At 40.9% G+C, this 15,378-nt stretch overlaps 1 protein-coding gene across 2 annotated transcripts; it reads right to left on the minus strand.

Annotated features, from left to right (window-relative positions):
- Positions 1-227: 227 nt before the first annotated feature.
- On the minus strand, positions 228-9,458 carry tp53 (tumor protein p53). Of its 2 annotated transcripts, none has more exons than XM_034164260.1 (11): positions 9,317-9,458; positions 6,710-6,833; positions 6,529-6,616; positions 4,993-5,175; positions 3,468-3,642; positions 3,268-3,380; positions 2,620-2,729; positions 2,434-2,558; positions 2,256-2,353; positions 2,112-2,176; positions 228-1,770 (listed from the first exon to the last, which is right to left on the minus strand). In XM_034164260.1, the coding sequence occupies exons 2-11, from the start codon at positions 6,793-6,795 to the stop codon at positions 1,677-1,679; spliced, it is 1,137 nt and encodes a 378-aa protein (XP_034020151.1). In that variant the 5' UTR covers positions 6,796-6,833; positions 9,317-9,458; the 3' UTR covers positions 228-1,676. The 2 variants fall into 2 exon arrangements, with proteins under 2 accessions (XP_034020151.1, XP_034020150.1); XM_034164259.1 differs by having other exon boundaries at positions 6,710-6,836.
- Positions 9,459-15,378: the final 5,920 nt, after the last annotated feature.

Consider the following 15,378-nt stretch of genomic DNA (forward strand, 5'->3'; position numbering starts at 1 on the left):
CATAAACTATAGACAAAGCGGTAACATCATTCGCAGTGTTTAAAAAGAAACTAGGTTAGATACAGTGAAGTGCTGTTTAAATCAACTGTGTACAGTCAGAAGAGATGACTGAAATGACGTCAATACGTAGGACACAAATGTGTGTCCCACCTACATTTATCAGTCTGCTCAGTCATCTGAAAGCATACTTTCTGGTAGAATAATAGAGAAAAAAAAAAGGTATCAAATTTGGGATGATCCAGCCAACCCATCTATCAAACATCAAGCTCAAGTGTCAATTTTAACAAGTTAGGTTTTTTTTTTATGAGTAGCATCACAGTGAAATAATTGGTAATGCTGAGCAGTGCGCACGTGACTCTTTGATTTGATAACACGTGACTGCTGTAAAAACACAATACCATCATGATTGCTGTAAAAACAGCCCAATGTGTGTATTAATAGTCCACGCAGGTTTTCAGAACCACATCAGGTGACGCAACAAAGCATACAAACCGCACCTACACAAAAATGTGCAATAACCATCCTAGAGTAGCAGTTATACACAGGCAGGGCTCAACAAAAGATTGCACAGGGGTCAAAAATTTAAAATAATCCCTATCGTGTTGAAAAGTTACCCACATCTGGACTTAACACCCAAATACGTTAAAGACCGTAAAGCCACGCAACTGGTAGAACCCAAACACTGATCTTGTTTGTGTTTTCCTCGACAAAGCTTTCAGAAAAGTTAACTGTTCCTTTTTTTTTTTTGCCAATCCTAGATTTATAACTTCACTTTTGACCAAAACTGTAGCAACTATATTTTAACTGTCCCCAACCCCTCTCCATGCTTTACTCAACTTTTTTTTTTAAATATATAAATACGACCCCCTATAGGTGACACTCAGGAAAGGATCTCAAATTGGTTTTATCCAAACACATTAATTAGGTCAAAACTGACTCCAAAGTCTGGTGTTCCTTTACTCTGAATTCTAAGTTAATGCCTTTTCTGTGCATCTAATAAATTTTTTTGGGAGAATACAATTTCGGGAGGCCCTAGCAACAATACACGCATGTATGGATTTTCCTGAGCTGTGTTACAGTATGCTAGCATAGCACAAGGACGTGCACATTCTTTCAAGTTTCACACATGTGGAAAATTGTTTCACGTTGCATAATTTTCTAAATTGATGGCAGTAACTGTTTAGATGTACGCCTTTATAATCATGCACGCAGCTCAGACTTCCTTTTAACCCAATACACTGCCTTGGAACAAACATTAACCTAAACACATTTTTCTAGCAAACATTTAACTAAATCTTACATTATTAAACCATTACAAATGGAATGATAACAAAAAGGAGGAAAAAAACAAAAACAAATAAAGGCCAAACCGGCAAATCCATTCTGTTTCCAGAGCATGTTCCACTGTGGCAACATGTCAGGATTGATGAAGAAATTACAGAAAATCATTTCTGACATTAAACATAAGCACCGAGGGCGAGGCAGACCTGATTACAGCTGAAATGGCTCTCCTTCACCCCATCGAGCAAATATTTATTCATCCAACAGGAGAAAAGAACAAAAATGTTGGCCGTGGCTACAAAGAAGTGGAAACAAAACCGGAAATGAAACCCACGACCACAGAAACAAAACAAAAAAGAAGCACGGCATTCTTCCTACAATCGGCTCAGAGTTTGTTAATCACTGTCGCTTCTCTCAGACTTGATCAGCCTTTTTCCAGTGGAGGGCTGAGGATACTCCTGCCTTGCCGCTCCCTGTGCCTTATTTTTGCTGTCACACACACAAAAAAAAATTTACGTCAATAAATTGACTATCAGAGCAAATGTATATACACATACATATATACATACAGTTGACCCTCACTTTCTCTGCAGCAGGAAAAAAAAAAAAAAAAGTCTTTCAATCATTACTCTTAAAGTCCATAACAGGGAGACATGTATATTGTGAAATAATGTGTTTATGCATCTCACTCAGTGTGCATTGACTTTAACTGCGCCCTCTAGTGGCAGTCTACAGTATGGCAGCGTAATACAAGTTGCACTGATTTGTGGGCTTAAAATTCTTCTGCAGCCTAATTGCTGTCAAATGGACGGATTACCGATGTATTTTACCTGTTAATCAGCTCGTAGCCATCGACCAACTTCTTAAACATTTCATACGTTTCCCGATCGTTGAACTGCAGGAGAGATTAAAACACTTCAACTTCCAAGTGTTTTTCTTCAACAATGTGGGTCATAACAATCGCCTGCACTTACGGAGATCGAGAACCTCTCCTTCCCCTCTTCCTCTGCACTGTAACCACAGTGAGCGCACTTTAATCTCTTGACATTGTCTGCAGGAGGAGGAAGACTCCCTGAGGGAGATGAGGAGAGTCAGGAGAGGAAGCAGGAAACCAAGTAGAATATACAGTAATGTGATTTAACAAAAACGCACTGCGTTTTTTGGTTTGACTGTTGTCTTTTGGCATCCGGGCGTTACTTTCTTCCTCACTTTTGCGGTCCCTGCCTGGACATGCGCAAATCCGTACTTCGAAACACCTGCGGCCCCAAACCACTCCCCTAAAAAGGAGCACAGAATTAGTTAAAGGCGTCTCACTCAGACACACACGGAAAAACTTACTCTGCAGACTCCAGCGTGAGGATGGTGAGAATGGGTCGGCGGTTCATGCCGCCCATGCATGAGCTGTTGCACATGAAGGCCAGGAGGACTGTTGTCATGTCAGAGCCCAACTGCAACATGACAAAGTTACATTATGGGGGGGGGGAGCAATTTAACATGGAGTGACAGCAGAAACACTTCCAAGTACAATGTGTTGAAGATATTACTCCACAAAGTGCATATTAAGCACAGGAAAGATTCAAGAAACACACCAAGCATTAATATTTGGTCCCAAGATAAAGTAAGGCAGAAAATGAGGATTTAATGCAATATAGTCATGATGATGGCTCTATGATGTCACATTAGGAAACTTAACCAGCTGAAACCAGGTGTCTTAAATGCATTAAAGGCTAAAATATATTGTGAGGAAGTTGACTCAAACAACATTCCTTTCTCCAGCTCTTTTTGCAGGGAACGTCGATGCTACAGAAGCGAGGAGTTTTAATGACCATCTTGTTGTCTGGGTCCAACTTTAACCTGTATTACAACACAGATTTATCCTAAATAAAGTGGCAAATACAGAGAGCCTCGTCTGTTCAGACTCATAAAAACGGTCAGCACGATGGAGGAAATTAAGCAACAGAAGATGATGACAGCAATGAGTCATACCTGAGGGGGTTCGTAAGGCACAGTCACACTCTGCCTCTTTGTGTGCGGATCTTCGAAATACTGAGCCCTCTTGCTGCCCTCCACTCTGATCAGGTGGCTGCTGTGCTGAGCCGCTGGATGTAAAACAGATTTCACAAATTAAAAAAATAAAATAACACACAAACAAACAACGCTGTTTGCCACTTTAGCGTATCCCTTACAGTCCTCATTCTGGTGGTGTGGGCATCGGCGGACAACGTCAGCCACGTGTTCGGTCTTCTTGTAAACGGCGGTGGCCCTGATGATGGCGCCCTGGGGCGGCTCCTTGCTCACCACAATGTCCACGGGGCTGGTTTTCGCCAGCTGGCAGTACAACTTATTCAGAATCTCTGAATACTAAGAGGAAGGAAAAACCAAAAACCATGAATATTATATATCAGTGCAAATGTGAAGATTTAAAAGCCATGAACAAATATGAAAACAGCAAGATAAACTACTACAAAGAATGAAACAGCCAGAAATACCTTTCCAAACAAAGTACAGAAATTACAGATTAAACTGCTTAATCTGGTTTGCTTTAATTTACTTCTAGAGGTTCTTTAACCCTCTGTATGCTGGAGGAAGCCTCACTGGGACATGTCCCGTCATGTCAGAGGGGCGCCGTCTAACCAGGCAACAGTTCTATCACAGAGCGCAGCACAAGGCTCACGAGGGGCGGGACTTTCAGGAAAGACCAACCTAATTCGGCCAACAGCAGGGCACTGATTGATGAGTCACCACGGAAACCTGAACGCTATTGGCTGTTCAAACACAGTAATAGAGTCTGAAGCAAGTAACTGACTGAATCGTGGCAATGAATGAGATTCCACTCCAAGGGATGTGAATGAATAAACTTTAAACGTGCCACCAAGGTAAGATGTTTAACTTTACTGTTACTTTCTTGGTGCCACCAACTTAATATCATTTTGGGTACTAAAAAGAAGGGCCGGTGATTGGGTTTACTAAAGACTAGGACAGAGTATTTAAAAAAAAAAAACAAAAAAAAACAACATCTGCCACAATCCTGTGTTGTAAAGTTACTTACTGCAAACAAGAGTGCTCTGAGAGCAGAATAAATCCCGCTGGCAAATGCTGCTTTGGTACAAGTGTTTGCTACATTCTGATAAGCTTTGTTTTCCAGTGAAAAACTGGAAAATGAGCTAATTTTAGTGAAGAATTTCTTTTCCAATGAATCACAGGACAGAATGCATATAACCAACATATCAAGCACTTGTACCAAATTTCACAAAACTGATAGAGTCTAGATTTGTTACTCAAAGGCCATAACTCAGGTAAGATGGCCCCAACTCAAACTGTATGATAATATGCATATTATCAACCTGTAACAAGGACTTGTATCAAGGTTCATGAAATTCCTCCTAAAAATGTGAAGAGTTAATTTCAGAATGCTTATATGGGTTTTGGGAAGGAGGGAGGGACAGACAAACAAACTACCACGACATCATCCCCCTTCGGGCCTTTGCCCAGCGGGAGATAGAAACAGTCAAGTTGCTGTGTCCTTTTGTCTAGAATGAGGCGCTCGGAAAACATTTCTGCTCATGTCATGTCTGGCTACAGGAGCAGTGTCTCCGTGTTCTGTTCAACTTCAAAGTGCTCGTAACATCATTCAGAGCAACAGCAAGGCTTAAACAGACCGAAAAGTAAATGTCGACAATATGTTCAATCTTAAAGGACCGAGTTACTTACAGTCGAGGTGACAGATTTAGCAGTGCCAGACTTCTTAAATCGCAACTGTAACTCGTACTCCCCTGGGTAGTCGGTGGTGACTGGGACAGTAGAAGCGGGGGGAATGGTACAATCGGTAGGCGACATGTCTGGCGCCAACTCAAACAGCCGCTCATCAAATCCTTCTGTAAGTTCAGTATCAATCTGTAAATGACAACAATAGATCAGTGACTATTACGACCAATTATCCAAGGGAATAGGTTGTGTCATGGTGACTTGAGACTGATGTCCTTGGTCACTGGACTTAATTCTAAGTATTTTATAATTTTGAAATATGAGTTGCAATTAATAAGCTAAATGAGACCTATTTCAGTCATAAAGCCGTATTTTTCGATGGCAAGAGGACTATAATACACAGTCTGTCACATGGATTAGAATATGGTGTTATTACTACTTTGTAAAATCATAGTTACTGTTCTAGCTACATTCATCTAAACATTGACTTCAGCAGTTTGTGCTTTTATAACAACAGACAATGTCTTAACATGAACAAAAATAAAATTTGATACAAGTAAAGCTGCACCTACTGTTCATTAATAGCCACAAATATCACTTTTAGTTCTCAGGCGCACTAATTTGGGTTCTTACTCACTTATATAAACGGGAAATGCAATACGTTTCTGTCCAGTGCTGACGTCAGCATTTCTGGAATACTCACAATTTTTCACATCACACTACTTTTTCACGATAATATGTGACTTCTATGAGCGAATTAAATGTTTAGTATATTTTTCCCTGGATGAATGTTTGACACCCGTGTGAATGAATTAATTTGATGTAACAGAAGAAACCATAAAATGAAGATTTAGCAGGCAAGAGTCTGAATCAAGACTGAAGTCCATTCATCCCAAAGACAGATTCTGATTTGTGTTAAATAACTTTAATATTATCAACTGATAATGAATTTTGTCAAAGGTGTGATCTAATAAGATCAAAGACTTACCGGGAGGGCATAAACAATTTTTTTTTTTTAGGCCTGCTCAGCATTTTGGTCCTTTTTGCTCGAACCAATTCCATTTGAAATTATTCTTGATGAACTTTCAATTGTCTCCCTGCAGCAGAACACTGTTTCATTGGTTGTAGTTTCAACACCATGCAGAATTCATGGTAAAAATGTGTAACGGCGTCCCCCACTGGCTGTTGTGTGGACGAGCGCTGGCACGTTACATTTATCCTTCAGCTTCAGATCAGGACGCAAAAATGTGAGACAATATCCCCTGTGACGTCTCAGAGGGGAAATCAGACCACAGACTAAACCCGACGCAGGGCAACAAAACAAAAATAACCCCAAAACATTCGCCACAAAGTAAAAACCTGGATTTCGGGGAATTTCCAGAAAACTCCCATCACGTTATCATCAAAAAGGTGCTGACAATATTACTTCTCACAACATAATCATCTCATCATTGGCATTTGCATTTCTTACCAATATGTTTTTAGCACATCACCCGCCTTATAAAAAAAATAAAAATAAAATAAAATACTACATTTGCTTACAAGCATCTGGAGCTGCTCAGTGTCATTTGGCCTCCATGCTTCATCATTCTCATTCTTAATCGGAAAAGTGTCGATTGGTGGAGTGACACTGGAAAGAAAGAAAGAAAAAAAAATGTTTTTAATACTTTCTTGAATTAATACAACAATGAAAAATGTGATCAGTTCATGAATTGTAACTTACACATTCTCCCACAGCTGCTTAAATGAATCCTGGCTCAGCTGCAGACTCTGGCTCAGGCTCAGGTTGTCAAGATCAGTTTCCTCCATGTTTTCTTTCCCCGAAGAATCAGACGCGAGTGGCAGGACTGCTGTGCGGATAAAGAGGAAGTTTGACAAAAAAGAAAGAAATTGTGTAAGACTGATGAGGTATGTGACGAGTGCACCAAACAGGACTGTGCAAAAAAGTACCATTTCCCCTTGTGGTAAACTAAAGCATGAAAAGTGATTTGGTAACAATGCAATTATTTATTTATTCATAAATAATCACTTTTTTTGACAAAAAGATTTTTTTTAACCAAACAACAATCCAAACTCCAACAACCTGCATTTATTTCTACACCCGTTTCACAATTTTAACCATTTTAAGTCTGTTTCAAGCTGCTTGAGCCAGTTCAAAACATATTTAGTTTAAAACCTTATATAGCTAGATGGTTTAATGTGATTAACCAAAAAAGTATTGCCCCCGGTATAAAAAAGGTTTAACTACTTCAATCTCGACTGTCATTTAGTCAGATCAAAACCCATTGGTGAAACAGTGTAGTTAATGTAGTGGTGTTTGAAACACCTGTCTGAAATGGCTCAAAACCAATGTGACTATAAATGTACACCAAATGTGTTTTTATGTAATTTTCAAAACACTACATTGTGATCTGTACTGAAGTAACTCAGCCACATGGGGTGTGCAGCCAGTACATTCTGAGTGCCGGTCCCAAGCCCGGATGAATGAGGAGGTTTGCGTCAGGAAGGGCATCCGGCGTAAAACAAGCCAACACAACTATGCAGACTCAGAATCTAATTCCCATACCGGATCGGTCGCGGCCCGGGTTAACAACGTCCGCCACCGGTGCTATTGCCCAACAGGGTGCCGGTGGAAATTGGGCTGAGAAGAAGTATGTTAGGGTAGTGCAGGACATGTACAAGAATAGTGTGACAGCGGTGAGATGCGCAGTCGGAATGACAGACTCATTCAAGGTGGAGGTGGGATTACACCAAGGATCAGCTCTGAGTCCTTTCTTGATGAGATCAGACAGGAGTCCCCATGGACTATGATGTTTGCAGATGACATTGTGATCTGTAGTGAGAGTAGAGAGCAAGTTGAGTCTAGTCTGGAGAAGTGGAGATATGCTTTGAAGAGAAGGGGAATGAAAGTCAGTAGAAGCAAGACTGAGTACATGTGTGTGAATGAGAGGGAGCCCAGTGGAATAGTGCAGTTACAAGGAGTAGAAGTGGTGAAAGTAGATGAGTTTAAATATTTGGGGTCAACTGTTCAAAGTAATGGAGAGTGTGGTAGAGAGGTGAAGAAGAGAGTGCAGGCAGGGTGGAGTGGGTGGAGAAAGGTGGCAGGAGTGATTTGTGACCGAAGAATATCAGCAAGAGTGAAGGGGAAAGTTTACAAAACAGTAGTGAGACCAGCTATGTTGTATGGTTTAGAGACAGTGGCACTAACAAAAAGACAGGAGGCAGAGCTGGAGGTGGCAGAGCTGAAGATGTTGAGATTCTCTTTGGGAGTGACAAGATTAGGAATGAACATAGAGGGACAGCTCAGGTGGGACGGTTTGGAGACAAAGTCAGAGGCGAGATTGAGATGGTTTGGACATGTGCAGAGAAGGGACCCAGGGTATATAGGGAGAAGGATGCTGAGGATGGAGCCACCAGGCAGGAGGAGAAGAGGGAGACCAAAAAGGAGGTTCATGGATGTGCTGAGAGAGGACATGCAGGTGGTTGGTGTGACAGAGGAAGATACAGAGGACAGGGTGAGATGGAAACGATTGATCTGCTGTGGCGACCCCTAACGGGAACAGCCGAAAGACAAAGAAGAAGAAGTGATCTGTACTGAAGTGATAAAATGACCCGAGACTGGTCATTTTATTTTAGAATGACCCTGTGATTGGTCGAGCGCAATGACATCACGTAACCCACTTCAGCAGGTCACTGGATATTTAATATTTTCGTGACATAGTTTATTTAAATTTTTAATCATGGAAGAATATTTACTTAAACATGAACGTCTAAACATGTTAAATGTAATAAAGCCAAACAATCGCACATGAAAAATGTGTTAAGTTTTATGCCAATCAGTTGAATACCTAATGCTAACTTCCATAACTAGAATGATTTCTAAACTATGTAAAAAAATATATATATATATATATATATGTATGTATGTGTGTGTGTGTGTGTGTGTGTGTGTGTGTGTGTGTGTGTGTGTGTGTGTGTGTGTGTGTGTCAAACTAAAACTAAACAAAAACAAAGCGGCAGCCATTATTCTTCAGCGGGCCTGCTAATTTTGTTCAGCGATAGCAGGCCTCCATTCATTCGTCGAATGTGCATTCAACGTTAAAAACTCGGTGACCAAATCGCACAACTGCCATCTATGTGTTTAGAAAGAAGATACCAAAGGTAATTAAAAGGTTCAAGTTTGACGTTTTACTGTCAAGATGAATTGGTCTTTACGCTAGCACGACTAGCTAATTACATTAGCTCTACGATGAAAAAAAGACAATCGACCAAAAAACATTACAAAACTTCGATGCTCTTTGAATGTGTCAAACTATCACATGGCAACTACCTTATACGTCCTGCCGCACCTGTCCAAAAGCGATGAGTCAGCGCTGAGATTTTAACCGAAAGGCCTGAAAGACTGAAAAAAACAAAATATTTTTGAGGCCGCGCGGACCACGTTGCCGGGGATTCCCACCAGGACGGGGAGGAGGAGCTTGTTTTTAACAGACAGACATCAGTGCCCAATTACAGAGAGCTGCGTTCTCCTCGTGACTTTAAATGCTCCACCGCCAGTTGCTGATGCCTTCGAAACAATCGGAATTATTGCAATTCAGCAACGACGTGCAGAAAATACAGACTATATATACAAAAGTGTAATTACCTTGCATTTTATAAATCATGTTATTACTTTTTAAATATTTTGTAAAGGTGTCTAAGCACAGAAATTGTCTTTTCTAGAATGCAAGCTTTTTATGTAACAAAGGTTAATAACATTGCATATACATAAATGTTTAGTCCAGTTTTCCCATCTTAAACACGAGGAATAATCTCCTGTTCACAGCATTTGTATCAATAAGCAAATGCTATACGTATTTTAAGCAAGTTGTGCATTTTGAGTATAGTTTAGAGCACAGTGCTCATAGAGCGCAAACCTACGCCAACACCAGTTTCCAGTTCCACAAAATTTTACAGTACCTTGGAAAAAAAATTTCAAGGTCAAAGTCCTGTTAGAAGTGGCTTTTCATAAGCTAAATTAGATGTGATCAAATGTCAGGAGTATGTATTTAGTTCTCAAATATGAAAGAAATTTGATCTTTTTTGACAGTTATACATTTTTGAAAATTCATTCAATGTTAAAGGATAGGGATTTTTCCCATTTTCCAAGATTTTTCCTGACCTTTGACCCATTTTGACCTTTGACCTTGAAAATTGAATCAGTTCTTGCCTATCAGAATATGAATCCTCTGTAAAAAAAACAAACAAAAAAACAAAATCACATGATCACATGATAACATCATGATGAAATGATAGTGATGTCAGTGACGTGCAATGTTTTTATAATAAAACAAAACAAAATTCATTGAAATTTACAGGAAACATATAAAGGATGTGGGCAGTGTGTACCACTGCTGAGGCAGAGCGATCCTCACATTCTGCATTGCATTGGACTATTAATCATTTTATATCCTGGCTTTAACAGTAAATAAAATAAAACAATTAAATAAACTAAAATGCACTGCACAGAGGTGTCACCCTTCAAACTTTGACATGTTACGATGAAGTCACCTCTGCCGTACTGCAATCATCATGCCCAAGAGTCAGATCCAAGCAGGCGTATGTTGAATAGTGTTTCCTGTCCATCTGTGTACTGTACAGGAGTCATCAATACGCTGTTTGGGGTTGGTAGCTGTTTGGCCTTTGAATGAATACGCGGATGGTGCCGATTAGTCCACTGGGAACTTGGGCCAAATGGCATGAATGAAAATGCTGAACATGATGAAAATACTGAACATGATTGACACACATTCCTCCAACCACTGGATCATAAGAGTGAGTATAAGCTGTTTCTCCAAGTCAGGTGGGTGTGTAACGACTAACGGAGGCAGGTCATACACGTGCATTCCCCTTCTGGAGGCATGACTTCATGTTTCAAATAACAGCAAGACTTGCATCTTCAGTTGTGGCACAACACAAGTGATATTTACACTTTTCTTTTAGGTGTGTTGGCTCAAGCTGGACCCTAATGGTTTTTACACATCAAGCACTGCAAAGTCTGTCTATTTATGCTCAGCACAAGTCCAGTCCTATTACTGCCACAGTCTTCAAATTCACAGGGAACATTGTTGGGTCGCAGACCTTGAACAAGTTCAAAGATGGCTAACCTTGAACTACTTTAAGAGGTATTTTAAGAGGTTAAAAATTCAGATTCTCGCAGTCGTTAGCATGGTGACGTCACTTCCTGGTGTTGCTAGCCGCTAACTTCGTTTCATGTTTGGCTAAATATAACACCTTTATCATATATTATGTAAAGGCTAGCTAGAAATAAGTCATTCTAAAGCTGAAAACGCTATTTTTGAAACCTAACAACACATCTGAAGTGATTCAGAAGACATTTTGCTGACGTTAGCGTGCAAGCTAACTTCCGCTAACATAAAGCTAACTTGCACTCTTGTCAAAGGTTCATGTACACCCTAACCCTCCTGCAGACGCCATTAAAACGGAAATATTGTTTGTGATTGATTGACTCATTGACAAACTGTACGTAAGATAGGATCTTAATAATTAAACAACTGGAAATTATAAAGAAGACGATGCTCATACAGCCGAGGGTATTTTAGCATTGCGTAAGATTCTATGTTATGGTGTGAAGTTCTCCGCCGAACTACTCTGCCAGCATAGCTGAGTCTCCATATTAGTCGGAGTATGAATCTCTGTTCTGATGGATTCAGGTTTCCTTGGATTTCATCAGAGTCACACACTACACTGTTTGGTACTGTTATATGGCTGGGAGGGCCTGGCTGCCGGTTTGTTTGTCTTTTGGTTTCCTCCCAGGTGGCTTGCGTTTGGGACTGAGTGGCTGTGTTGCTGAGGCTGTCAGGACCTCGCCCTGATCACCTGCGACTCGTCAGGACTCACAGCTGTTGTGCATCTGGATGGATTGGAACATGTTGGCATTTAAGACTGGAGTGCACAGTGTGTTTTGCCAGAGACTCGACCTTGTGACCAGACGGGTGAGATCGTCGTCTTGGGAGCCATCTCATCAGCAGCGGATGCTGAGAACGTCCAGGTTTGATGCACAGTCTGTGAAAGAGGAGGGGGTGAGGTCTCACGCTCGTCAGCACACTTCCTGAGGTACGTTAGATTTTGTGACTAACAGTTATACAGTCAGTAAATGTGGTGTCCCTCACACCTTATTGTATTGAGCTGTTGTTAGTCATGTATCAGCTTTCACTGCAGTGGAGTTTTGGGAACTGGATGTTCCATGCCTGCAGGTTGGGAAGCTGATCAGTAATCAAGCCAGGAAGTGTTTGCTGTTTGTACACCTTTAAGTGTTCTGTGTGTAGAGTGTGGACTCACATAATGGTTCCTTCTTTCACAGACTCGGTTGTTGCGGCCACCTGGGGGGTGTCGGCGGGGTCCTTGGGTCCGAAACAACTTCTGGCTCCGGACCGTTAGCGCTGCTGGGAGCGCACCACGCCAGGCCGCACCTTTTGTTGTTATATTATCACTGTTATGTATTAAATTCAGTTAGCCTTTGTACCGTGCTCTGCTTATTTCATACTGGGTCCTTCAAAAGCTGGTCGGTTCTCCGAGCTGCGTCCGACACATAACAGGTACCCCGGCTTTGGCTGTGGGGTGTCAGGTTCTCCTCGTCTCCGACAGCACCGAGTGGCGTGACACGGGAGTAATGTCTGCACGGGGTGGGCTCACCTGACTACTGAGAGTTATAGCACTGCTATTTTTCCACTGACTTCATTGTCACAATTCTATTTTTACCACCCAGTGCGACACTCTCACATCACGCCCCCCTTTTCCTTCCTCAGACGCGGGGTCCACCTGTTGCCTTGTGAACACTGAAGCATTATTATGTGCAATAGTTGGCTGGTGACCCCTTTGGCATGTGTTCCAAAATAGAAGTGGATTTACTGCTGCTGAAGACAGACAATGGCAGACGGGGTGGCGATGGCGAGCCCCTCTTTGAGGATCCCAGGACAGCTGCTGAGTCACTGCTGGTGATGGTGTTGGACTCTGGAATGGGTTCATCGGCGTGAGGTCCAACAACTTTGCAACTCTGCAGTCACCACAGATTTTGCAAAATTATCTGATTATTTTCCATTACTTCTGCACTATTTTAATGCCAAATGTACATAAAGATGAGAGAAAGGAAATGCCAACCTGAATATTTGACTTATATTCTGCAATACAGCAAATTATCAATGTCGGTTCAATTTAGGAAGAGAAATTAAGTCTGGGATGTTGTTTCCCCTTTTTTTGCATGCAACAAATCTTCATAGCAAATTTTGTAAAAGAGTGTTAAATCAAATGACAGGCACCAGAGAGCTGATGCATACCCTGTACACCACAATATAAGTGTACAAGTGAATATACATACATATGTAATGGTGTTTTTGTCATACTAATCAATCAGATATGCTTAACCACGTTGACTTAGTGGTTAGCACTGTTGCCTCAGAGCAAGAAGGTCATGGGTTCTATTCCCACCAGTGGCCTTTCTGCGTGGAGTTTGCGTGTTCTCCACGTGTGTTTGCGTGGGTTCTCTCCGGGTGCTCCAGCTTCCCTCCACATCCAAAGACACACAGGTTAGGTGGATTGGAAACTTTACATTGTCCATAGGTGTGCGTTTGTCTGTTTGTGGCCCTGTGACAGACTGGCGTCCTGTCCAGCGTGTACCCCACCTCGCACTCTATGACTGCTGGGATAGGCTCCAGCCCCCCGCAACCCTTAATTGGGCTAAGCGATTGAAGATGAGTGAGTGTATATGCTTTAGATAATCTGTCTAGGCTTCTTGGTTGTTAAGATATAAAAGGTGTTTTCCTGACTGTTTTCCTAGACTTTTTACCAATCTACCGCAAAATGTAATCACAACTACACATCTATCTAAATAATATTCCTACCACATTTGAAGGAATCTGTCCAGCCATTTTTTAGTTATCTTGTCCACAAACACACGCACTAGTGAAGACAATACCCCGCTATCGCTGCTTCACCAATGCACAGAGTAATTACTCCATTAGGGGTGTGTAATTGCAAAAGTTTCAGAACAGTGTTAATTCTGTTCATACTCAACTCTTTCAGACTCTTAGTCAGCTCTCAGATAAGGTTGTTTTTATGGGTTAAATGAAAAAAACTGGCAGTTGCCAGAATAATTCTGTAAAAATTACAGTAAAAATATGTAAAATACCTTTACAGAACAACCTGTAAATTTTATGGTATAAAGCTGCTGGCATTTACAAAAAATAAAAAATACAGAATAAAAAAAATGACATTTTAAACAAGTAAATCCAACAGCTTTTTAATTGAATTTATTTTTTTTTAGCTCATTGAACATTGTCAGGCTGTTTCTAAACTGACTATTCCTGTACAGTTTACTTACTGTACATTGAATTCAATTCAACGAGATGTTGTGCTGCCCCCATTTTGCTCAGGGACACCACAAGTGGTTCAGCATGGGATCCACGTGGTGATCTGGTTTTTAGAGCACAATTCTATATATTGTGAATGGGGTGCAGGCAGCCTTGAATGTGGGATATTTTGACTGGGCAGGCATGCTCATTGTTTGCAACATTGTGCTGCCACACAACAGGGACTACTCTGAAAATATAATGAATGATATATCATATTGCTAATATTAGCATATTTCTGCTGTATTTATATAAAGTATGCTAATGTCATGGGTTCTGAGAAAAATGTGTCTACTTAAATTTGAGGAGGATAAAACAGTTCTTACAGTTTATTACATTTTCAGAGTTGCTTCCCAAACAGATTGTTCTTGGCTCATGGCTGCTTTTACCCATACTCCTTTTATAAAATTTTATTAAAAATGTTATTTATGTATTTATTTATTTTGCAAATGACAGTGGTTTTATACTGTAACAGTTATAGTTTTTTTTCTGTAAAGGTATGTACATTTTTATTGTATTTTTGTTTTACAGAATTATTCTGACCACAACAGCTGCGAGGTCCCCCCCCCCCCCCCACCCAAAGAAAAAAAAAAAATAACAGTGTAAGCCTTCAGAGAGTTAAATTTGACATTTCAAAAGTTGAATAAATAATATATCAATTCACAAACAAAGAACAAAACACAATGTTATGCAGCCTGTGCTAAATTGTTACTTAACAAGCTCATCAGGAGAGGTGGCTCTGTCCTGGGGGTTGAGCTGGAGTCTGTGGTGGAGGTGTCAGAGAGGAGGATGTTGAGGAAACTGCTCAGCATCCAAGACAACAGCTCCCACCCCCTGCATGCCACACTGATGATGTCCTGTCAGAGCACCTTCAGCCATAGACTGAGACCACCGAGGTGCACCACCGAATGCCACAGGAGGCCTTTTCTACCTGTGGCAGTCAGATTGTACAACCCCTGGCAAAAATTATGGAATCACCGGCCTC

Source organism: Thalassophryne amazonica, chromosome 23, assembly GCF_902500255.1.
Source record: "Thalassophryne amazonica chromosome 23, fThaAma1.1, whole genome shotgun sequence".
Lineage (NCBI taxonomy): Eukaryota > Metazoa > Chordata > Actinopteri > Batrachoidiformes > Batrachoididae > Thalassophryne > Thalassophryne amazonica.